We start from the raw sequence: 24620 nt of genomic DNA on the forward strand, positions 1-24620 counted from the left end.
ACCCATGACTATCTATGTGTGCACATTAAAGCCCCAAACAGAAATGCCTTCCTACACCCATTCTATAGCATTTGTAGAAATACTTAGTGGTGCAGTACAGAGAGACGGAGATGTCTAAGGCTGTGGCTATCAGGAATTAGTGAACGCTGAATTTAGCAGTTCCTGCATGCCAGTGCTCAAGTGGAACTAGAATGTCTGAAAGGGGCCCAGGGAGAGATGGACAATTGTCCGTCTGTGCAGTCTCTTTGCTAATCGCAAGATATTTATTTATTTAATAAACAGGTTTCCAATAAAAACAAAAGAGGCAGCAGCAGCCAGTGAGAAACATCTAAGAGAGAGTGTGACAGACTGCTCAAATGTTGTGGATGGCCCATTTCCACTTGGAAATTTGAGCAGGATGCAGGGGAGAGGGCTAGCTGTTGTAAACTATTGGGTTGGGTTTTTTTTAGCTTTAGCTGCATGTGTATGTGCATGCACACACACACTTTTTCTATAGGACATTATCAATGTTTGCCAAGTGTATACAATAAATTAGAGCAGGCAGGACAGCAAGAGGATCATGGGGAATGACAAAATGTTCTCAAAATGCCCATGCTGTCCCTTGTGAGAAGAGGTACTTGAGGAATGTTGGGTATACATTCAGTGAGTGGTTTCTGGATGTGTAACAATAATGCACAATAAAACAGTGCACTTACGTAGTGCTGTTCCTGAGTGTTCAAATTCATGCTTTCGCTCAGTAACCTTTCCAATAGATCCCGAAGGGTATATTATAGTTGTATTATCCCTATATTGCAGCAGGATGATGATGATTAATTCATGACATTTTATATCCCCGCCCCCCCTTCCTTTAAGCAGCCCAGGGCAATGCACGTAGTTCTCTCCCTCAACACCCCCATGTATGGTAGGTTGGATTGAGAGATGTCGTCTGGCCCAAAGGCAGCCAGCTATCTTTACAGCTGAGTGGGGATTTGATCCTGCGTCTTCTCAGGTCTAATCCAGCATTAACCAACTTGGGAAAGCTGAAGCAATAGTGTCATGCCTAACAGCTAAATAAGGGGTTGTATCTCAGTGGTGGAGCATCTGCTTTGGATGCAGAAGGTCCCAGGTTCAATCCCTGACAGCTTCTCCTGGTAGGGCTGGGAGAGACTCCTGCCTGAAAGGAGAAGCTTGGAGAAGCTGCAGCCAGTAACGGTAGACATGGAGAATGGTCTCACCCAATATAAGGCATAGATTGGTCTCACCCAACGTAAGTAGCTTCCCATGTCCCTATGTACCTAGTGATTTCTTGACCTGACAACTTTTGTCTCACTGTTAGCCGTGAAGTTATGCAAGTTCTCTAGATTTACAAATTGTGACCTCATAATGCAAGAGGTCTTTGTTCAGGTCCCTCCAGTCCATTTCAGTCCCTGACTTTAGAAGTGGCAACCTCAGCTCTTGCCTCTGCTGGCATTAATATAAACTGTGCATGGTCAAATGTTCATGCTGGGTGCTGACAAATCATGCAGTGTGATTCATCTACACTGCCTAAATACTATCCAGTGGGCCAGGCCATAATGGGTGAAACTAAAGCATCCCTCCCCAAAGCAGTTCTGTGGAAGGTGTTCTGCACCTGTGATCTTTGGACTAGGGCATGCCCTGCCCCGTTGCCCAAAGCTTCATGCAAACCCAGGGGAAAGGGATGTGGGATACAAAGGCGGGGGGGGGGGAAGCAAACAGAGGGAGGATAAGAATTGATGCATGCAAAGTAAAGAGGGTGACAGAATGAAAAACAGTGGCTGGGTTCACACAATCTCACTCTGTGGGAGCCCACAGGGCTCACTAAAGGGAAAGTGTGTCATCGAGTCAATGTCGACTTCTGGCGACCACAGAGCCCTGTGGTTGTCTTTGGTAGAATACAGGAGGGATTTACCATTGCCTCCTCCCGTGCAGTATGAGGTGATGCCTTTCAGCTTCTTCCTATATCACTGCTGCCCGATATATGAATTTCCCATATTTTGGGGAACACACTAGCAGGGATTCGAACCGGCAACCTCATGCTGTCTAGGCAGGTTACTTCCCCGCTACGCCATTAGGTGGCTCCACCGGGCCAGACTAATTTTGCAACCAGAATTCCTGCAATTGTGCGAACTCAGCCAGTGGTGGAGGAAAATAGAATCAGAGCCAGGCACTTACAGAAGGCATAAAGCTGTTTAGGAGTCTGTAATGTTGTTTGTGCATGGGGAGAGGGTTATGGAGGTGGGCGGGATTACTTGGCCAGACAGGCTATTTCCAGTGGAAGAGGCGTCTCAAAGCAGTCTGACACATGTGACTGAGTCCCAGTATTCTTTTCCATCGGTTGGAAAGCAAAGCTGCTAAAGGATCTGATTAGTCTCTGTCAGCCTGAGTGAAATCTGACAGAGTCCCTAGTGAAGGGTGAACCTGATAACTGGGTGACGCATTACGCACAAGGCTCTTCTCAGCAGAAGCTGACCTTGACTGCTGCTGCTTGCAAGATTGTCGCAAATCTAGGAGAAAATCTCCCCCCTCCCCCAAATGCATTGGCCTTTAAATGTTTGCGTGTTTAGGTAGCATCGGAGCTCCCAAGAGGCTTGGATTTTGCCAGTCTCTGTATTTGCAAGAGGACACAGTATTCACCACTGACTGTCATGCCACCCGCCCTCTATCTGCAGTCCAGTGACTTGCAGTTATACAGAGTGATATACAGAGTGCAGTGAAAACAGCTTGTGGTGATGGCCACGAGCTTAGATGGTTTTAAAAGGGGATTAGGTAAAGGTATAGAGGTAGCTGTCATCCATGATGGTTGTATGGAACCAGGGGCAGAATGCCATTGGGTTGTTGTTGTGCCATGGAATCAGTGTCGACTCCTGGTGCCCACAGAGCCCTGTGGTTGTCTTTGGTAGACAACAGGAGGGGTTGACCATTGCCATCTTTGCTCTGTATGCCAGACATATCCCATGACAGGAAAACCTGGTATTTCTGACATCATTTATTATTGACTTCTATTTTTCTGGGGTCCGGATGACATATGAATCCACTACCAGTCTCACCCCAAAGCTTACTTAAACCATTTTTATGTAACCAGCAGAACTCAGGCAAGAGGCAAAGGGTGTGTTTAAAGAAGGGAGGGATGAAAGGAAAAAAAATTGTTAAGTGTGTAACTATACATTAAGTGAAATTCTAGACACTCAACCATAAGCTGAACTTAAAAGGAAACATGATGCAAGCTTTCTAACCTCATTAATTTTAAGACAAAGGGATAACAACTATTGTAATGGCAAAAAATTAAAAATAATGGCAGGAGGAAATCTAATTAGCTCATATGTGTTCCTGAATAAGTCGGGAGCTGCAGACCCATTTTCTGCAATGAAAAACCAGCTTAGCCAAATTGTTTCATTGCAAACAGAACTTTTATTTTGCTTAATTACAACAGAATGCCGCATTGTCTTCCTAAGTATCTACCCAGAAAAATCTTTGTAGAGCCATTCAAATGAGTTTTGTTGTTCAGGGAAGGGGGTGGGGGTAGAGGCGATGCAGGGTTTTGTCGTCGTTTTTATTATTTCAGTACTTGGAAATCAAGCACGGTTAGTGCATGCTTAGCAGTGAGATCGGACGTGTTTGAGTTTTGCTATCGGAGAAAAAGGCAATTCAAGTCTGAGGCCAAGACAGCGGCAAGTTGCAAAGAGGGGAGGAACCCCCCCCCCCACGTCTCTGCTGACATTAGCAAATGCTGAACTGACTGTGTCAGAACTAGGAATGCTACGACTAATAAGCAGCTGCCAATGATTCTGGGGAAGGCTGGGTGGGGAGAGGAGACTCATCAGAAATGAAATATGAAATGTCTGCATATTTTTCTAATGGCTTGACATTTTGCAGGTTGGGAGAAATGTAACGGAATTCACCGGTGCTGCTGTCAGCCAAAAGAAAGCAGGGCCTGTGATTCACTCCTTCCTCTGTAACGAAACTGGGGGGGGGGGCACCCTTATTTGAGGATAAACTGAAAGGACTTTATGTTTACGCTGAAAATGTATAATAGAAGAATTTAAACGCTAGCTTCCAAGAACTGTGCGCAGATGGTTATTGGTTAGGCATTTCTGACTTGAAGGCATTTAGATATTGGATTTAAAATATATTAGGGAAGCTTATCGCCACTTTAGACAACAGTAAAAAGCAAAAGTCAACTGGGTACATGTTTGGAATATGTCTTTATAGCTTTATGATTAACCAAGTGGGCTTTCTGAAAATGAGAAGCTTAAAAACCTATTCTGAGTGCGATTTCTTAATTTGCTTTATTCCAGAACCTAGTCTGCCCATCCCATCAGGGGTCATGTGATTTGGTTTAGAATCTTCGAAAGTCGGTGCCAGCATTGCGGAAGTCAGCTGACCTGTGCAGCTGTTGTGTTGGTAGACGCATATGAACAACTTGGTAGACTGAGTGAGTATGCCACTTGTCGGGACAGTTCTCATGGGTGTATGCAGCTGCACAAGAGCAGCCTACTGCAACAGAAAGAAGAGCATCAATGGCTCGTTGATGGTAGCCATTCTCTCCTTCCAAAGTAGCACATTCAGCCATGTTAGTTGGGGATATGCTGGGCTAAACAGGTACCCAGCACCTTTAAAAAGGTGAGTAGATCATGGCAGATGTTGGCATCTCTTGGGAGATCTTGGCAGATTTTAGTATATTCTGGGACAGTCAAGCTAAGAAGCAAGGGAAGGCTCAAAATGATGGGACACTCCCAACAGGGTACCTTTGGGGACGAAATTAAGGGCAGATAGCTATATATATATATATATATATATATATATATATATATATATATATATATATATATGGCAGCTTTCTAAGCACATCTTCATCTACAGAATAAGGGAACAGTCAGACAGATTGGCACCACTTGACATGCTGATTTTGGCGAGCAAATCTGGGGAATGCTTGCATTTTTTTTCAAAAAACTGGCCGCAGCAAAAATAGTTGCTTAAACGTAGATGACATTGGAATACTGAGTAGATCTTTTCTTGGGACTGTTAAGAACAATTCCATATCCTAAGTAAGTTAGGTAATAGTTAATGGGATGGGCTTTTCCCAACATGGTGATTTGGGTGCACAGATCTGGTGGATTTTTGCATGTTTCTGCAAACTGGCAGAAAAAGTAAATTTTGCTTACATGGCTGGCAAAGAAAAATGGGATACCTCTTGCTCACCTCTCTTGTTGACGAGGTTTTGTAACCGGAGGGCCACCTCTCCTTGCAGTCTGCCCATGAATCATGAGCTTGTTTTAATAGCAAAAACATGGGTCTCAATTAGGAACATAGGAAGCTGCCATATACTGAGTCAGACAATTGGTCCATCTAGCTCATTAATGTCTGCACAGACTGGCAGTGGCTTCTCCAAGATTGCAGGCAGGAATCTCTCTCGGCCCTCTCTTGGAGATGCCAGGGAGGGAACTTAGAACGGCTCCATCTCCTGAGGGGAATATCTTACAGTGTCCACACATCAAATCTCCCATTCATATGCAACCAGCGCAGACCCTGCTTAGCAAAGGGGACAAGTCATGCTTGCTACCACAAGACCAGCTCTTCACAACTGTTGTTGCCAGGTGCTTTGCTGCCCGTTCAGCGATCCAGTTACTGGCACTGCATCAACACACCCTTGTGTGCATCTGCCTCCCTTAAGGTCAGTAAGTCAAGTTACCCTTGCCCCTTGTCCCTCCCAGAGCAGGATCTGAATGGCTTCCTGCAAACAAAGGAGTGAAAGGAGGTCATGGATACACAAGGGGCTGCCTCACGTGTAAGTATTGCCACCCATGTCCACAGCAGTGTCCACATACTGGAGAGTTGCATGGGGAAATGGGTCCTGCTGGATTTCTTCACAGGGCAGAACTACAGAAGACAGACAGACAAAGCAATGCCTGCAGTCGAGATGGGTGGCATTACTAATGCTTGAGAGACCCTCTAGTGTCTTGGTGCCTCTCCTTTTGCTCTCTTGTCTGTGCCTGCTGGCTCAAATCCTGCTAAGGGAGGTGATTGTAGCCCAGTGGCAGAGTCTGGGATATAGACAGCTAAATTCTCATTTAGCACTATATACACCAAACTCCGCCACTGAGCTACAATCACCTCCCTTAGCAGGATTTGAGCCAGCAGCTGCAGACAGGAGAGCAAAAGGAGAGGCACCGAGACACTAGAGCAGGGCTGTTCAACTTAGGCCCTCCAGCTGTTTTTAGACTACAGCTCTCAGAATCCCCAGCCACAGTGGCCCACAGCCAGGAATTATGGGAGTTGTAGGCCAACATCTGCTGGAAGGCCCAGGTTGAGCAGCCCTGCACTAGAGGGTCTCTCAAGCACTGGTATATTCTGCTCTATCTTAGAAGACTTTGAATTTTCTTATCAATGCTATTAATTGTTATTGTTTGTTAATCGGGTCTGTGACCACAACAAACATACTACTACTCTTAGAAGACTCTAGTACATGCTAGCAGTTTCTGCTAGACCCTGGTACATATGTCACTAGATTGTGGCAGATGCCGATATGTGGATTAGTATATTCTAGTAGAAGGTCTGTCAATCAGAGTGTGCTATCAAATCTGCCAAGATTTGGCATATTCTGAACAATCTGGGCAGATTCTGATTTATCTCAGTCATTCTGCTGGCAAAACATGTCATACCCAAGTATTCTAGAATCTGCCCAGAGCTGGATAGAAGAGTTACCAAAATAAACCAGAATCAGCCAAGATTATATTTTGGTCTAATATAATCTTGTTGGATTCTGGTAAGCCTTCTATCCAGACCTGGGCAGATTCTAGAATACTTGGGTACAAAGTGTTTTGCCAGTAGAATGACTGAGATAAAGCAGAATCTTCTAAGATCAAACAGAATATGCCAAATCTTGGCAGATACTACTGTAGCACACTCTGATTGATAGGCCTTCTACTAGAATATATCAGCATATGCCAATGTATCTTAGTATATATACCAGGATCAAGTAGGATACACCAATATATGTACATACTGACAAGGGCTAGTACAATATTTTTGTTTACAATTCTATATGCACAAAGGCAATGAATGGGGTATTTTATTTAAAAGTATTGTATAAAGGCTGGGAGTTTCAAACCCACACTGAAGTACATATCTAAAAGTAAGTAGTATTGAGTCTTAGCTTGCTTCTCCTCTCCTTGCAGTTTGATATGCAATGGTAAACAGTGGAGGAACTGAAAAACATCCTCTTTCATGCATTCAAGCTTGCTTGACAATGAAAGATCATGAAAAAAAATCATCATCAATGAGGGAAAGAGTTCTAACAGGAACTCTGACAACTGTCAAGCAGTATTTTTCTATCTAAACTACTATCCACTATCATTACAAAGTATATATAATTCTTAAGTAGAAACAAGTAGAACTAATAGAGCCTCCCTTCCACTTCTAACTTGGTGATTCTTACCTTGGACTCCCTCCCATGTGTTGGGAGTTTTGTTTGTATCCATCTGTTAGCACATGGGATACAAAGGGGTGTTGCCTCTACTTTGAGTGGCTGCCATCTTGAAATAACACGGCAGATTGGCAAAGCATAACTCCCATCAGGACCCCCTTCCCTTTGCTGTGTCTTGTAAATGCAAAAGCAATTGAAGACACACACATGCACTCCCTGAGCATCTAACAGGATTTACATGTTTCTTTCATCCTCATCTTGTGGGTCAAGGAATGAACAGGGTACTGCCTACACTACAGTCAGAAGCCTCACCTGCTGTTCTGTGTTTTCATTTCCCTGGATCCAGATACACACACTTATTTTAGCTCTCCCACTGTGCCTTTTCCCTGCACCCGCTTTTCAGATTCAGATCATCTCATGACTCCATTATCTCTAGATCTCAGGTACAGTTTGAAGTCATTTTGGTGCACCTAATTGTTTTGTGCTAAGCACTTGTCCTATTTGTTTTTACAGACTTCTGACATTGGTTCATCTGCATTTTCATTAGCCCACAATTTGTCACCCACTAACACAATGTATATATAGTGTCTTTCCAAAGTGGGTTCCTTGTAAATACGTTTTCATTTCTAGGATTCTAGAACCATCAAGCGTCAAGTCTCTCCCTGTCCACCTCAGGAAACTGTAGTTCTTTGGGAACGCTTAGAACCAAACTACAGTTCCCACGATTCTTTGAAGAAAGCAGTGACCATTACAATGGATATACATCTGTAATGTAGATAGGCCCCCAAGAATCCTCTGCAATGAGCCAAGTTTCCTTAGCAGACTGTTGTAGATCCTGGTGTAGCAATAATTCCCGGAAGCTAGAAAGTCTGAGAAGTGCTACCTTCGTTCCTTCCTTCTGAGATCACATTGGCCATAAGCCCCTATACATATTGCAATTCTAGGAAGCAGCCCTCTTGCTTTAAGGCAAAGCGGCATTTGGCAAGTTGCAAGCAAACGAAGGAAGGAACCATGCTGTACCAACCTGCCAGTGCTGGAGGTTCACTTATTTCTAAAACAGAAGACAATGGACACAGGAGGGGGGGAAGAGAAAACAGGAAAGAAAGAAAAAAATGTAGTTCATATTTTCAGACAGTTGAATGAATGGATGAATGGCTTCTTGAAGATGACCCATTTTATGCAAACAGAGATCACATCAATGACGACGACAGGGGTGAAAACATATAACACAGTCATGGGGGTTGCATCGGAGCCACCTAGAAAGCAGAAGCATCTGCAAGAGTCTTCTTGCAGCTGCTTTGGCGACAGGACATTGGAAACACTTTGGGTTTGCAACGGTACCAGCTGACACATGGGCTAGGTTCTGTGGTTCAGACACACAAGGTCTGGGATGGAAGGATAGTCTTTGGGGGGTCAAACAAATGGTCGATCAAGCCTGTCTTTAACTGTGGCCAAATTGGTGGGAGTCTAACACATCACAAGGCTTACAAGACTGTTCTATTCCTTGAAGTTCAGTCCCATCACATTAAGCTACTTTAACACTCTTAAAGCAGGAGAGGATACTGATATCAGCATCCTTAATTACAGTTACTCTTTAATATTCTCGATTTTCCATTCATGTTTCAACTCCACCCCCCATAATTCTGACATGGTCCGCCAGAGGCAATACTTGGATTTGTTTAAATGCCATGTAAGAGTAACTAGCATAATTGTTGGTTAAACACATGATGCTACTCTTGAATGCATCAACAAAGTACAAGTGACACCCTTGTCATGGTGTATTGTACAGAACGATGACGACGCAAAATAAAAAGATTTGGTTTTGCAACCTACCCTCTTTGCAAGGGGGAGGGGGTCACGGACTGGCCCTCACAATGGAGCAGTGTTTATCTCTCTCTGGAATACCTCGCCACAAGATTCAGCTGTCAGCCCACCTCCTCTATGAGCACTGGCACAGGTGTGTTGTGTGCAAGCCCCATGCAGTGTGGCGCAGGCTGTGTACATACCATACAGAATTATACTGGCATTGGTGTTCCCCAGTTTGTTGATGGCCACACAGGTGTAGTTCCCATAATCCTTTTCCGAGACATTAAAGAAGGTTAGTGTGGACCACCGCCCTTTGTTCTCGATCCTCACGCCATCCAGACCGTTGGCTAATCTGTGAAGACAAGGGTCTAGATTAATCCACATGGCCCCAAAGCATAATTCATTTCCTGCCCGGAATCTTTAGGGGAGGTGCACAGCTTTGGCCCTCCAGCTGTTTATGGACTGCAACTCCCATCATGAGGCAGGGATTGTGGGAGTTGCAGTATGACATCTGCAGGAGGGCTGAGATTGTGCGGCCCTGCTCCAGATACAGAAGAGTGGGTGAACAGCTGGAATGACAAAACAATAGTGCATTTAAGCTAAAATTGCATGGATGAGAATTGTTGCAGTTCTAACGAGGATGGTAGGAGAAGTAGCAGGGAGACGTGCCTCATAACTGCACTTTACACTTTCACACACACACACCCCAACCACACAGGGCTGAACCTGGACATGAAACAAGTTTCAGAAGCTGAGCAATGGCTCAGTTTAAGGCCCACTGATTTGTCCAAGAGCTTCTTTTGACTTGGGAAGGTTATTTTTTGCCCAGGACACGAACCTGCCACCCTTAGACCACACTGACAGCCTTAGACATCACTTTGGGTACCTGGTTTCTTCTTTAAACCACTGAAATTCTGCTGAAGGGACCGCGGAGGCTTCACACCGCAGGATCCCCTTCTGGCCGACAGAGGCGCCTGTGTTCTTGGCATTGGAGATGGACGGAGGGTCTGCAGAGCAAAAGAAGATTATTGGAGAGGCCATCAGAAACCGGCCCAAAGCCCTTATGGGGTCTAGAGTAGGGATGTGCGAAACGTTTCAGGTACAGAACGATCTATACCAGAAACAGCGAATTTCAGGTGATTCGGAGCCGAACCGAATCACTCTCTAAGAAATCCGAATAATTTTGGATCCGAAACGAATCACCCCTGTTTCGGATCCGAAATTTTCGGCTGTTTCGGAGCTCAATTTAGTGGCCTTCTTTCCCCCTCTCCATTTTGAGCAATGACGTCTATTTGAATTTCCCGCCTTTTTGCATCCCATTGACTTCAATGCAAAAAGGTCTGATGTGACGTCTGCTCAAATTTCGGGTCCCAGGGGCAAAATAGTGGGGTGGGGTGGTAGTGCCTAATGGGTGGAGGCTACCACCCCAATTGCAGAGTGATTGGGTAGAGGGCTGATTTTTGGTGAATTTCTGAAGTTTTAGTGTCTTTGGGGCTGATTGGGGGCATAACGTGGGATCTGGGCCAAAAGATTGGGGTGGGGTGGTAGTGCCTAATTTTTGAAGTTTTAGTGTCTTTGGGGCAGATTGGGGGCATGACGTGGGATCTGGGCAAAAAGAGTGGGATGGGTTGGTAGTGCCTAATGGGTGGAGGCTACCACCCCAATTGCAGAGTGATTGGGTAGAGGGCTGATTTTTGGTGAATTTCTGAAGTTTACGTGTTTTTAAGGTTTTCCCCATTTAGGTATAATGGAGGGTGTATCGCTTCACGTCTGGGGGAAAGGGATGGCCTAGAGCGGTGTGGGGTTGGTGGTAGTGCCGGGTAGGGGCAAGGAAGCTGCCTGAATTTTTTCAAAGGATTTGGGCAGACGGCTGATTTTTGGTGAATTGTTGAAGTTTGCGCGTCTTTAAGGTTTTTCCTCATAATGTATAATGAAGCTTTCAGCAGCCCCATAAGTGCAGTTGGGGGGTGCTGGGGTGGCCCAGAGCGAGTGGTGGTGTAGTTCACATGGGGTGCCAACCACCCCCTTGGGTTTCTAACCCATGGGGTACAGGGTTCTGTTGTTTCTGAGGTATTCTGAGTGTGGATTCTGTGATAGTCTCTTCGGGACAAGGGACCATTTTCTTATTTCTTTTCCAGTGTAAACCACTCTAAGAACTTTGTTTTTTGTTTTTGCTGAAAAGCAGTATATAAATATTATAAATAAACAAAACATAGTATGGAGGTGCAGTTCCGAACCCATTCATTCTACTAGATGATGATGATGATTTTGCAACCTGATTGTGTTCGGCCAGATATTCTCTACTGGATTGAGTAAGGCAGCTATTGCACATTCCCTTTTCATTGATCAGCTTGATCTTTGCATTTTCTACAGGTGTCTATAGCTGCTACCTTTGTTATATATTATTTGATAGTTACTGGTGGCAGTTGTGCAGTCCTGAATAGCAGTTACTAAAAACCTTCCATGTCTGCTAAGAGGATGATTCTGGGCTCTTTTAAAAGCATTTTTAAACACCTCAGTATACCTTTTAAACATACACTGAGCGTCTACCTGTGCCTGAATCAAGCTTCTCAGGGGCAGAGGGTAAATAACTAAGTCAGATAGAGGTGACGAGAGAAGACATTCTAAACTGGAAAAATTAAAAATTAACAAATCGCCAGGGCCAGATGTCATCTACCCAAGAGTCCTTAAAGAACTAAAACGTGAAATTGTCAACCTCCTTGCAAAAATAGGTAACTTATCCTTACAACCAGCCTCTATATGAGAGGACTGGAAAGTAGCCAATATAACACTGATTTTTTAAAAAAGGTATCTGGGCAATTACAGGCTGGTTAGCTTAATGTCTGTGCCGGGCAAATTGAGACACAGTCAGAGATGCGGCAGGGTTTGAGTCACCTCCAAAATGCTGCTTTCAGAGACGTGTGTCTTTTAAGAGCTCAAAGGATCTGGGCTCTGGCTGGGCTCCTAATCAAGCTTTTAAAGAGCGAATGGTCCAGAGGTGCAAAGGCTTAAACTATAATGAAATATATATATATATCTCAGCTAAACTGATATAAGAAAATCACATATATACATTTACGAAGCTTTTCCAAGCATCTTCCGAACAGCAAGGGTTTTTTTTAATGGGCTGTGTGCAAGGTCAGAGAGAATCTCTCTCTTTTTAATTCTGAATTGCTCCCCGGGGTGGGGTGGGGGAGCTATTACCATTTAAACCCCAGCTATAAATAGACTTTAAAAGATTCAGATGGAAATTGGCTGTTTTATTTTGTGTGTGTATATTACTAAGCTATTCAATTTGATATCTGCAACTGTTCTATGAATACATTGAACGCCTGTGTTGAGAATTGCGTGAGTGCAGAATGGGCCACCTCATCTCAAGGAGGAGATGGCCGGATCGGCACACACCACAGTATGAGGTGGTTAATTTAGGCTGCAAGTGCAAGGTGCTGTTTTGGAATGTGCCCCTATGTTACAAAGAGGTGTCTACAAGTCCACTTGCCAGCCCACCAGCCCGACACATATCTCCCCCCACCCCCGGGTCTCATTTCTGCTGCCATTGTTGAGCGGGTAAGGAATGGCAAGAATCCTTCCTGAGCAGTAGGAGAAAGCTCCTACTCTTTGGTTTAACCTCTCCGTATCTCAGTGCAAGTAACGGAAGCCCATGCTGCCTACATGCCAGAAAAGGATGAGAGGAAAGAGAAGGGATTGGTGGCAACCACAAATAATGGCTGGCTAGTGATTGGTTGGTTGGTTGGTTGATTAAGTGCCGTCAAGTCGGTGTCAACTCTTAGCGACCACATAGATAGGTTCTCTCCAGAATGATCCGTCTTCAACTTGGCCTTTAAGGTGAGCCTAAATTTGTAGGTCCAAGTGTATAACATTTTGAAGAAGTGAACTCACTTCGATGGGAGACTACCTGTTAGTGTTGTAAGATATTCCCCTTTAGGGGATGGGGCCATTGCTCAGTGGAAGAGCATCTGCATGCTTGCTTGCATGCATAAGGTCCCAGGTTCACTCCACGTAGGGCTGAGAAAGACTCCTGCCTGAAACCTTGACAGTCAGTGTAGACAATCCTGAGCTTGGTGGAACAATGGTCTGTGGGTATAGTTCGGGCCACCACGTCTCAAGGAGGATAGTGCAGGATCTGCACATGCAATAGAATGATACGTTGGCAATGAAAAGTCATTCTCCTCAATGGTGGGGAGTGTATCCTCTATGTTGGGTTTTATCTCCCAGCTGCTCCTCCCACCTGAGACAGGGACAATGAGAAGCCGAGCTTGCTATGCCTAGTGGGAGGGGCAACTAGGTATAGCTTCTGACTGGCCCTGTATCAGAGCAGGTGGAAGATGCAACCCAACATACACAATAAACTCCCCCACTGAGGGAGAATGAGGTGGTTACATCCAGAAGTAGTAGACTGTTCCAACTCAGAGTACAAAGGCAAGATGCCATTTTGGAATCGTTCCCCATGTTAGAAACAAAACAAAACAAAACAGCTTTCTCTCACCCACAAAAAGAAAGCTAGCACATCAGGGCTTAAAGTTCAAGTCTAGCTCTCACTTTGCTGTGCTACCTTTCTGCTTGCAGTGTGTTATTTAGGTAGGTGAACATTCAAATATGTTATTTCCCCACTTGCAGTCCATTACTTTTTGAAGCAAGGTGTGCTTCAAAAAGCAATCGATACATGATATTATTATTCGTATTGCAGAAAATGTTTGCACCATGTGGTACAGTACTTACAGTTCACGGTGACCTTTACCCTCCGGATATCGGGCACTGCAACATCGTTGACAGCACTGCACTCGTAATCCCCAGACTGGTCTCTGGTGATCGCTGTGATCTCTAAGTACTCGTCTTCACTTATAAATCTCTGTTCTACGAGAGAAGGAGGAGGAGGAGGATAAGAACAGGGCCAACCACCTCAGACCACTTCTGGTCCTGCCCCCGAAATCATGCATTGTGGCTCAGGGAGGTGGGCCACTCTGGTGAATGGCGTTTCCAAGTTTCCTATAACTCAGTGGCAGAGCACCTGCTTTGTCATCCAGAAAGCCCCAGGTTCAGTTTCTGGCACCATCTCCATGTAGGGCTGGGAAAGAGCCCTCTTTGAAAATCTGGAGAGCTGCTACCAGCAGGTGCTATCAATCAATGTAGACAATACTGAGCAAGATGGACCAATGCCTGACTATTAATAAAAGGCAGCTTGATATGTGTAAACGACGGCAAGATGTTTTCAGAAACACCGAAAAGGAAGAACACTTTTTAAAAATCTCAGTGCAGCCCAGAACTGGGGATGCAGCACCATCTGGCTGCCCAAGGTCTCCCTTCCATTGGCCTTACTCAGAGGAAGAGGCAAGCAGTAGCACACACTCCAGATTGGGATCCTGCTGAGATATCAGAAGAGGTGGAGTAGCCAGCTCCATCGTAAAATTGTGCAACAGCTGTCAAGTGTTGCTTCTGCAACAACTCTGTGGGGAAGCTCTCTCCCCTCTTCTTACAACCATACTTCTGCTACCCAAACTGATGAACAGATGCCCTTCTCTTCCAGGCCTGGCTGAGTCCTTGCTCTTGCTGCCCAGATCCTGATGGACAGTTCCGCAGGCAGGGAGTCTGCCAGATACTTGCTCCTGCCTGCTGTAACCAGTGATGTAGTCACAAACTCAGAAGTGCAGGTGCTCACCCTGACTGCCACGGCCATCACAATGGCCACACCCCTCAGATAGATGTAGTACTTTGGTTGGTTCTGTTACAAGAAATCATGGATCATGTAGATTCTAGGGAGCACACTAGAATGAATGAAAGGGAATGCCCACTGAAATGCTCTAGTCTTTCCAAACAGCCATAGGAATGCATGGAATAGCCAAGTGGCCAATGGCTATTTGGAAATCCCATGCATTCCATGGCCATATGGAAGAGACCATTGCATTTCAGTGGGCATTCCCAGCCATTCATTTTAGGATTGTCCCAATACTAGTCCACTGTAGGACTTGCATGCTGATGGTCCCATTTTCAATCCCTGGCATCATATTCAGGTAGGGCTGGGAAAGACTCCTGCCTGAAACGATAGACAGCCCCTGCCAGTCGATGTAGACAACAATACTGAGCTTGCTGGACCAATGGTCTGGCTCAGTATAAGGCAGCTTCCTATGTTCCTAAGATCAGAAGAATGGTAATAAGCAGTTGGAATAGCAAGAGCAGCACAGCATCCCTGCCCGGCCCTGCAGCATTACACTACTGGATGTAACCTCCCACTTTGCTCAGGGTTGGTAGAAACGGACCTGGTTTTATCCCCGGACAATTCAATAAAAGCTGTTGCTAATTTGTTAGATGAAATGGCTAGCTACATTCTAATGTTTTCTTTCCCCATCATTCCGGATACACCACCAGATCCAAGTTAGCAAACAAACAAGTATGCCCTTGTTTATGATAAAGCATGGGAGGGCAAGCTACAGGTTGTGGGTTGCACAGGTCTCACCAAGGTATTCTAAGAATCTGTGGCTTTCGTTGGAGTCCTATGAATTGCCATCTTGATTTCAAAAATAAGTAAACAAATCTTGCCCTCACTGTTAGAAGCTCTTGGTGACAATGGCAATTGCAACAGGCTACAAAACCAGTAAGCAAGCAAGCAAGAATGCCCAAGCCATATGTATAAATAAATAAATAAATAAATAAATATCTTGTGATTTGAAGTCCCACTTGGAGGTTGCTAGAGGACTGATTTCCAAGTATTTTATATTTCAGTTTACCAAAATTCAAAGCAAAACACATTTTACAGCTACCGCTCCCACTTCCAGGGCTAACCACCAAACAGGGCACAATGGTATAACATAAAACCCCTGCAGGCTTTCACATTGCAGTAGCGTTGGTTGACAGTCAGGCTGAGAACTGCAAACAGGAGGGGAACAACAGATGCATGCATGAAAGCCTTTCTCCATTCTTCTCCCAAAAGGCTCCCACAGTAGCACAGAAATACCACCTGCTATGCCCTATATAATGCAGGTATTTTGGACACTGGCTACATACCTCTCCCCTGCGGCACAGCCCTCCTGCTAATTCACACCCAGCATCCCACAAAGCTTTGTCTGCAGCTTTGTCTCCTGACTCGGCCATAAGCTTTCATGGGGGGGTGGGGATGGGATGAGGGGCCTGGATCTTTCAAGTACCTAGCAATGCCCCTGGCATATGATGACGAGGTTATTTCCAATTCCATCCCAGCAGGAACGAAGGGAAATGACTTCTAGAAAGAAGTTACATCTCTTCTGCAAACCTGCCTTCTGCAGAGACCCACATTAATTGTTTGTAATACGAAATCCCACTATCTGTGGCGAGCCTGGTCAATCTCACACCATTGCTACCCATAAGAGAGCTGACTGCCTTGGCATGGAACATAACCATGTCATGGGTCCCTCACATGTAATTTCACATAAGAGCAACAGAGTGGCATGGGGTATAACCCATAGGAAGCTACCTTCTACTGAGTCAGACCATTGGTCCATCTAGCTCAGTAGTTCCTGCACAGACTGGCAGCGGCTTCTCCAAGGTTGCAAGCAGGAATCTTTCTCAGCGCCATCTTGGAGATACCAGGGAGGGAACCTGGGACCTTCTGCATGCAAGCACGCAATGCTCTTTCCCAGAGTGGCCCCATCCCGCGCCCACACATGTAGCAACTGCCACACCACTTGAGCAGTGCAAGAACTGTCCTTTCATCTCAGCGGTTTAGCTAGGGGAGAGGGGGGCCCCTTGCAGTGAGGCAGATAAGAAAATGGGGAGGGTTGGAGCTGGGCGGCCCTCAGGAAATGAGGGGCCCGGGTTCTTTGAACCCATCCGCTCAATCATACCTACACCCTGTTTGGTTTTGAAGGCGTCACAAGCACTCCGTGTTTTAGCTGTGCCAAATATTTCCAGGCAGTGAGGAAATGATTGCATTAGCTGCAAAAGCCTTCTTTTGCCTTGAAGAAATAAGCAGCAGCACAGAGATGATAAACGCCAAGAATACAAGGCGACAAGGGAAGAGAAGCCTCGCACGAGACGGTAAAGATGGAAAAATAATAAGGAGAGGAAAAATATGAAGAGGATGAGCACCAGGCTCACTTTGCTAGCGAGTCTTCCCAGTAATGATCCAATAATCCCGGGGTCATTACGGACCTGGCCTATCCTCCAGTTGATCTCTATAAAAGATAATTGGAAGTGTAAGAAAATAGATTCGACGAGCCGAAGACAGAAATACATAAATAACAGAGGTGATTTCTTTTCGGCGCAGAAGGGGCCTCGGGAAGAGATAAGCCCAGCTTGCTACATTAGTGAGATAAGGATCTACAGGGATACAAATGGGCACTTTCAGAAGGAGGCTGCACGACAGACACAGCACCATCAATCATGGGATGCTGGAATCACACCAGAGCATGGATCAGCTGTTGCAGCCGGTCAGGACAGTGTCACTGGAGTGGACAGAACATCCCTGGGTGTCGGCTGCACATCTTCCCTTTTCTGTGAATGGCCCTCCTCCGGGAGGGGGATGCAGACCCAGTTCAGAGTATGTGCGAGTGAAGCATCACAGAATTTTGGAGCAAAGAGGCACCTTTTTAACGTGGTGATTCTTTTTATTTAGCAGCGGGAGAGCAACTGGCCCTATCCATCCCCAGCACAGCATCCCTCCAGTGGCTGTTGCTGGTGTCTATCTTATCTTTCTTTTTTAAGATTGTGAGCCCTTTGGGGACAGGGAGCCATTATATATATATATTTATTATTTCCCTACCTAAACCCTCTGCTCAGCGCAGGAATCTACCACATTTACACAAAGAGAAGGTGACTCTGAATTTAAGACGATGCCTTAAAAAGAAAGAGGTTAAATACAGGTTATGCCTTTATTTACCTAAAAGAAAGAGGAGTGTGCATCAAATTATGTAGGGCTATTATTTTCTGTACTTCATTAATTGGGCACCATTTCCTGGGGTGGTGGGGGAAAGAACATAAGAACAGTCCTGCAGTTAATCCCCTGCTAACTGAGCAAAGGTAGCAAAAACTCAGTTACTCCCCTGCTAATGGAGCAAAGAGGCACCTTTTAAGTGGTGATTCTCTTTATTGAGCAGAGGGAGAACAACTGGCCCTATCCATCCCCAGCACAACAACCTTCCAGTGGCTGTTGTTTACATCTATCTTATGTTTCTTTTTTAAGATTGTGAGCCCTTTGGGGACAGGGAGCCATCTTATTTATTTATTTACATCTATGTAAACAAATCTTTGGGACATTTTGTTGGAAAGCGATATATAAATATTTGTCATATTTGCATCTTGGATTTGGGTAAGCACGGTACTATAGCATCCCTGTTAGGTGGCTGTCCTCCAGTCTCTGTTCCCTGGGGGTTTACAAAGGAGAGCCTGCCCCAGCAGGAGGCAGTCTCTTCTACAGTCAAACAGCTCTTACAGTTAGGGATTTCCTCCTACAGTCCAGCCTAAATCTGCTTGCTTGCACTTTCAACCCTCTGGTTCTGGTCCTGCCGACGGGAGGAACAGAGAACAAGCCTGCTTCTCCTCCTCTGGGAAAGTATTTTATGTGGATGTGTGTGTGGATGAGCCATCACAGATTAATCTCCACAATAACAACCCGTATAGACTTCTTTCCTATAGAGACTGTCCAGCTAAGGGGTGTTGGATGCTGAGTTAATCAGGTGATGAGAGACCAGGAGATGAACACACATATGTGAACAAACCCAGAGGCCCCTCATAGGAACATAGGAAGCTGCCATATACTGAGTCAGACCATAGGTCCATCTAGCTCAGTATTGTCTATACAGACTGGCAGCGGTTTCTCCAAGGTTGCAGGCAGGAATCTCTCTCAGCCCAGTCTTGGAGAAGCCAGGCCGGGAACTTGGAACCTAGATGCTCTTCCCAGAGCAGCTCCATCGTCTGAGGGGAATATTTTACAGTGCTCACACTTCTAGTCTCCCATTCATCTGCAACCAGGGCAGACCCTGCTTAGCTAAGGGGACAAGTCCTGCTTGCTACCACAAGACCACTCCCCTCCCCTCCTAATGCCCGAAAGGGAAGAACAGAAGGCGCCTACCCTCCCAAATTAACAATGTGCAGAAAATAATAGTCCTACAGAACTTCTTCATCCCCCAAAAAACTGCAGCCTGAGATATGCAGCCCTGGAATTAATGAAAAGTGTGATAAAGCTACTGTTTCGTTTTGCCTTAATTAATGCAAGCAATTGGATTGTGCTGAAGTCATTCGGGTTTGGAGAAAGCACCCTGAGGTCACTGTCTGACTGTCATGCAACTGAATGAAAAGGCTTTGCTTCCTACTTGGGGTGGATGGGAAAGGCTTGGACAAGTCGCGGTTGAGACTGGGACTAGTGTGGATCTTCCCCATTCCTTAGTAGCCAAAATGCAACCAGAGTCGGCGGCAGTACATTTGCTCCCTACAAGTTGCTGGGTATTCCAAGGCCACACTCTACTCACAGCTGTTTTGGGGGGCACAAATTGCTTTGGCGAGGGGCAGGAGCAGGCCCTGCTGGAGAATAAGGGCTTCCTCTAGGAAGTCCCGGGAACTGTAGGTAAAGTCTGGCTGAAAGGTAAAGTCCTGGGATTTATTTGAGTGTGTAAATTGGGTCCTTGGTCTGGTGTAATTAATATTAAGGAGGTGGTAAACCTCCTACAAAAGCACCCAGAGATACTCGCATAGGACAAGGGTTATAGCTGTGAAGTTTAATCAACGTATTTACAAAAACCGCTGCAACGCAGCAAATTAATCATGCCTGCATGACCTTTCCTTCCAGCCACATGGAAAACAGCATGTAGCCAAAGATTCTGCAATCCCTGAATCAACACAGCAAGACGAAGGAGGAGGCAACGCTGGGAGGAGAAGGCAACGCTGCAAGGGCTGAACTTCTTGGCAAATATGCCCAGATGGCACCGCACCCTCGCAGAGAGAGAAGGTCAGCTAGCTGAATATTTAAAAAAGAAAAGGATTCTTGTACAACTATCCAGTCTCCTGTGCCCTGTGCTTCAGGGCTTTTGCCCTAAAAGTCAACACCTCAAGTGGCAACTTTGCTGAGGTCAGGAGGAACCTCATTTCACCATGAGCAGTGCCACACTGAAAGCCACCCATGGCCCCAGTTCATGCTGAACCTACAATTGGCATGTTCACAAAACAGTGCAGTGGGAAAAGAGGCCCAATAGGGCAGGAGTTTCTTAGCAGTGGGCAGCAGCACCCATAGGCCACCCATAATTCTAGGAGAGCTGGTCTTGTCGTAGCAAGCATGACTTGTCCCCTTAGCTAAGCAGGGTTCACCCTCGTTGCAGATGAATGGGAGACTAGAAGTGTGAGCACTGTGAGATATTCCCCTCAGGGGATGGAGCCGCTCTGGGAAGAGCATCTAGGTTCCAAGCTCCCTCCCTGGCAGCATCTCCAAGATAGGGCTGAGAAAGATTCCTGCCTGAACCTTGGAGAAGCCATTGCCAGTCTGTGTAGACCAGGGATTCTCAGTGTTGGGTCTTTAAATGCTATTGGACTTCAACTCCCATAAACCCCAACCAAAGGCCACTGGGACTGGAGATTATGGGAGTTGAAGTTCAATAACATCTGGGATCATCTGGGGATTCTTAACACAATAATGTTGAGAATCCCTGGTGTTGACAATACTGAGCTAGATAGACCAATGGTCTGACTCAGTATATGGCAGCTTCCTATGTTCCTATGACACTGTTAAGGGAACCACAGTGACCCCACTGCATGGAGGATGCGACTGAACGAGTGCACCAATGACCTTTACTGCTGCTGCTTCTATGGCTTCTCACAAAGTGCCTGCATGTATGCACATTACAGTCTGATTACGGTATACACGTTCTTCTGCCCCAGACCCAATGCGGTATGCTCACAGGCAGCTCCTGGAAATTTTTCACACCCGGCATTTTGTCCGCACCTCCTCCACAATGGAGTGTGCACATTCACATATCAGTCAAATTTACCCTGAAATCTCTGTGAGCTATCAGGTAGTACGCCACACACAATTCAGGTTTTTCATTGGCCATTAAGGATGTAGCCTGATTTATATCCAGGGTTAAAAAAATCCATATTTTTTGCATTGGTTTTTGGGGGCTACTTCGAACTCGCAGTAAAGCCTTGCAGAAACCTTGCGTTAAAGCCTTCTGTTTAGAAAAGCTCCTACCCTTTTCAGAAACTCCTGGGTGCTTTCCAGGTTACACGCTATAACAGCGGTAGTTTACTGTGGCTCTTTTTTTGGGGCAATGTTTGGCAATGTTGTAGCACCGCAACGCAAAGATAAAGCCCGAAAGAAGGCATCGGGAATGCGAACGGCACCTTGCTGGCAGTGCAGGGACTGCGATGTCAAAACACAGGCAGTACAGAAGCACACTTAATGGACATGTAGTGACACTGCCGTAGCGTGTCATCTGGAAAGCAGCCTGGCAAACTGTGTCCTGCACATAGGCATTTCCTAAAGCGAGACTGTGCTGCTCACATGTAGCAACGGAGATCAGGCATTGAGATTGCTAGACTGGGACATGGGGAGGCCAGACGGTTTAGGTTCTCGGTCCTCTTCTTTTCCACCCATGCAGCCTTGTCCTCAAACCAGAATCAGGACTTCTGCAAGGGCAGTCCTTGCAGCATCTCCAACAGTGCTGAGTCCGTCATCCCTTAACACCCCTTTTCTAATCCTGCAGGTTCCATAGGAGACACTTTGACACAGCAGGATTATCTATTTGGCTGTGCATTAGGCCTAGCGACACAGCAGTATAATAATGATGCTAATTAAGAGTATTCGTTAATATCTTTAAATTACCTGTGTTAGCTCCCAGGCAAAACATCCCAGTAGCAACCGCGGTGGCATGGACCCATTTGCATCAGCGACTGACATTATGTTCATTTCACAGTTCATTAGAACGCTCCAGAGTGATTGTGTCCCCAAATTGCAAGCTAATCCAAAAGAGCGGGGCCTGCTGTCTACTGGGTGTTTGTCCTCAACAAAGAAGTGAGCAAGGAGAAACTGTAAGGACACATTCCATTTAGGAATGTAGGAAGCTTCTTTATGCTGAGTCAGACTATTGGTCAATCTGGCTCAGGACTGTCTACATCGACTGGCAGAGGCTTCTCCAAAGCTGCAAGCAGGAGTCTCGCTTAGTCCTATCTTGGAGATGCTGCCAGGGAGGGAACTTGGAACTTTCTGCATGCAAGCAAGCAGGTGCTCTTCCCAGGGCAGCCCCATCCCCTAAGGGGAATATCTTACAGGGCTCACATGTCTCCCATTCAAATGCAAACCAGGGCAGACCCTGCTTAGCAATGGGGACTATTCATGCTTGCTACCACAAGATCACCTCTCCTCCCTTTCTTTGTTCTCCTAGGTTCCCCTGTGCCCTACAGGCACTTCCGAAGGGCCACGCTTTGTGCCCTCTTGCTATCTGCTTGCAACACAATAGAACTTGGATTGTCGTCAACTTTCTTGGGGGTGTATACAGCAGACTATTGGCCAAGTTGTAATTTACAGGGAGCCCCTATGAGTAGACCGCTACCTATGTTGGCATGGGAGATATTGCAGCTAGTGCTTCTCCCATACCGCTCTGGCAACACTGGAGGATCTGGACAAAGAAATTAATCCATGTTTTAGAGGCCTCATTTTGCCTCCTTCCCATGGCTGCACTGCTCATTTGGAAACAGGAGCAACAAGATGACCTAATAGGCTGCTAGCCAGAGGACGAGCTAAAACCATACAAGCCACGTTCTCACGATGAGGACAGTCGTGGTTAAAGAGTTAACAGTGATGGGCAAGCCACATGAGCTCCCATGGATTATGAATTGAGAACCTGGGCACTTTCCAGATTACATGCTATTCAGCAGCAGTTTACTTCGGTTTGGCAGGATCATCTTGAAAACCATAAATTAAGGGGTGTTGTGCAAAGCCACCAGCAGGAGAAGGAGTCTTTTCTAGTGTGTGAGAACCTCCTACAATGGGAAAATACAGCTATTTTTTTACAATGTTGCAGTACTGTAACGCAAAGACAAAACCCAAAAGGCGGCACTGGAAATGTGAACGGCATCTTGCTGACAGCACAGGGACTGTGATGTCGAAACAAAGGCAGTACGGAAGAACACTTAATGGACACGTAGTGACACTGTTGTAGTGTCATCTGGAAAGTGTCTTGGAATTCCCGGGCTATCCCAGTTGAATCACTGAGGTTAACCAGCATTTACTGCAGTAGATAACCAGGATCAGAACTTTCTCATCATGAGAACACCACCACCCAAAGCTCAACCTATGAAATGGAATCAAAAGCTGCCTTCAAGGCTACAAAGGCAGCATATAAAGAGGTCGCACCTTGTTGTTTTCGGACTCAGAGTTTGTAATTACAGCTATTGTTGCTAAATGCTGTGCTGCCGCCATAGATATACGTCACTGGATGGTTAATAAGAAAATTTTATTGTTTTAGTTTTTATTATTACTATGTTTCCAATATTGTTAAAAAAATTAATTAATTTTAATTTTAACTGTTTTAATCATATCTACTCTATTTACTGCTGTATAACTGTAATCTTTTTATTTTGTTTTGGCTTGTGGCCATAACATTAAAGGTTCTGATTCTGAGAACACCACCACCATCTCATCCACCTTTTTAGCCAACAATGTTTTCTCCTAAAGGTTTTAAAGAGAAATCGCTGCTGGTAACGTAAAATGTTCACTCTACAAAGTCGAAGGGAGCTCATCGAGAAGAAACTGTGCTGAAGAAGATGGAGCTGCCCTGGTATATAATGCTCAAAGAACAAACCAAGTATGCCCATGGGCATTTGTGCTCATAAGGGTTGGATCAATAGGGCTGGCAGAAGCCGGCTGTAGGCCAGAGAGGGCAACGCGTGTTTCCCAGAGTAGCTTGCCAATAACATGTGTTCCTCACCTAATTCTACCTTTTGACCCCAGGGGTGGTTGTCCTCTCCCCATTTCATAACCTTTTCAGTCTTGCTTTCAGGCAAGACCTACACACACACACACACACACACACCCCGGCCACTCCCTCCTCTGTTCTTGCTCTGACAATTGGACTTATCCTTATAGGGAGAGTGAGAATGTGTGTTTCACCAAAGCATTGCCATGGTGTGGTTACGATCCTGGGCCAAGAAGTTAAAAACCTTCCTTACAAGGTAAGGCTAATTGTCTAGGGAATTGTTGAGGATATTTTAGAATCAGGAAAGGTGCAGAAGAGGGCAACTGAGATGATAGGGGGGACAGAGCACCTTCCTGATGAGGTAAGGCTAAAACAATTGGGGCTCTTTAGTTTAGAAAAAAGGCAACTAAAGGTTTGTCGAATGATGGATGGTGTGGAGAGAGTGGATAGGAAAAGTTCCCCCCTTCTCACAACACTAGAACCAGGGGTCAACCCCATGA

General features: G+C 45.6%; 1 protein-coding gene and 1 long non-coding RNA gene across 8 annotated transcripts in view; one reads left to right on the top strand and one right to left on the bottom strand.

Annotated features, from left to right (window-relative positions):
• LOC128333663 (opioid-binding protein/cell adhesion molecule-like) overlaps nt 1-24620 on the bottom strand; it is a 718254-nt gene that overhangs the window by 10708 nt on the left and 682926 nt on the right. For 5 of the 6 annotated variants that reach the window (XM_053269409.1, XM_053269410.1, XM_053269411.1 and 2 more), the window contains 4 exons: nt 13970-14104; nt 10116-10236; nt 9430-9581; nt 7052-8474 (listed from right to left, as the gene is read on the bottom strand). In XM_053269409.1, the coding sequence (XP_053125384.1) occupies nt 8347-8474; nt 9430-9581; nt 10116-10236; nt 13970-14104 (536 nt within the window). In that variant the 3' untranslated portion in view covers nt 7052-8346. Of the gene's footprint in view, nt 1-7051; nt 8475-9429; nt 9582-10115; nt 10237-13969; nt 14105-24620 lie in introns of those variants that run through there. The other variant, XM_053269413.1, reaches the window with a different exon arrangement.
• LOC128333664 (uncharacterized) lies at nt 1115-23831 on the top strand. Of its 2 annotated transcripts, XR_008311010.1 has the most exons (4): nt 1115-1246; nt 4296-4432; nt 20004-20162; nt 22588-23831. It is a non-coding gene; the product is annotated as an uncharacterized LOC128333664 (long non-coding RNA). The 2 variants fall into 2 exon arrangements; XR_008311009.1 differs by having other exon boundaries at nt 20004-23831.

Source organism: Hemicordylus capensis, chromosome 8 (genome assembly GCF_027244095.1).
Source record: "Hemicordylus capensis ecotype Gifberg chromosome 8, rHemCap1.1.pri, whole genome shotgun sequence".
Classification (NCBI taxonomy): Eukaryota; Metazoa; Chordata; class Lepidosauria; order Squamata; family Cordylidae; genus Hemicordylus; species Hemicordylus capensis.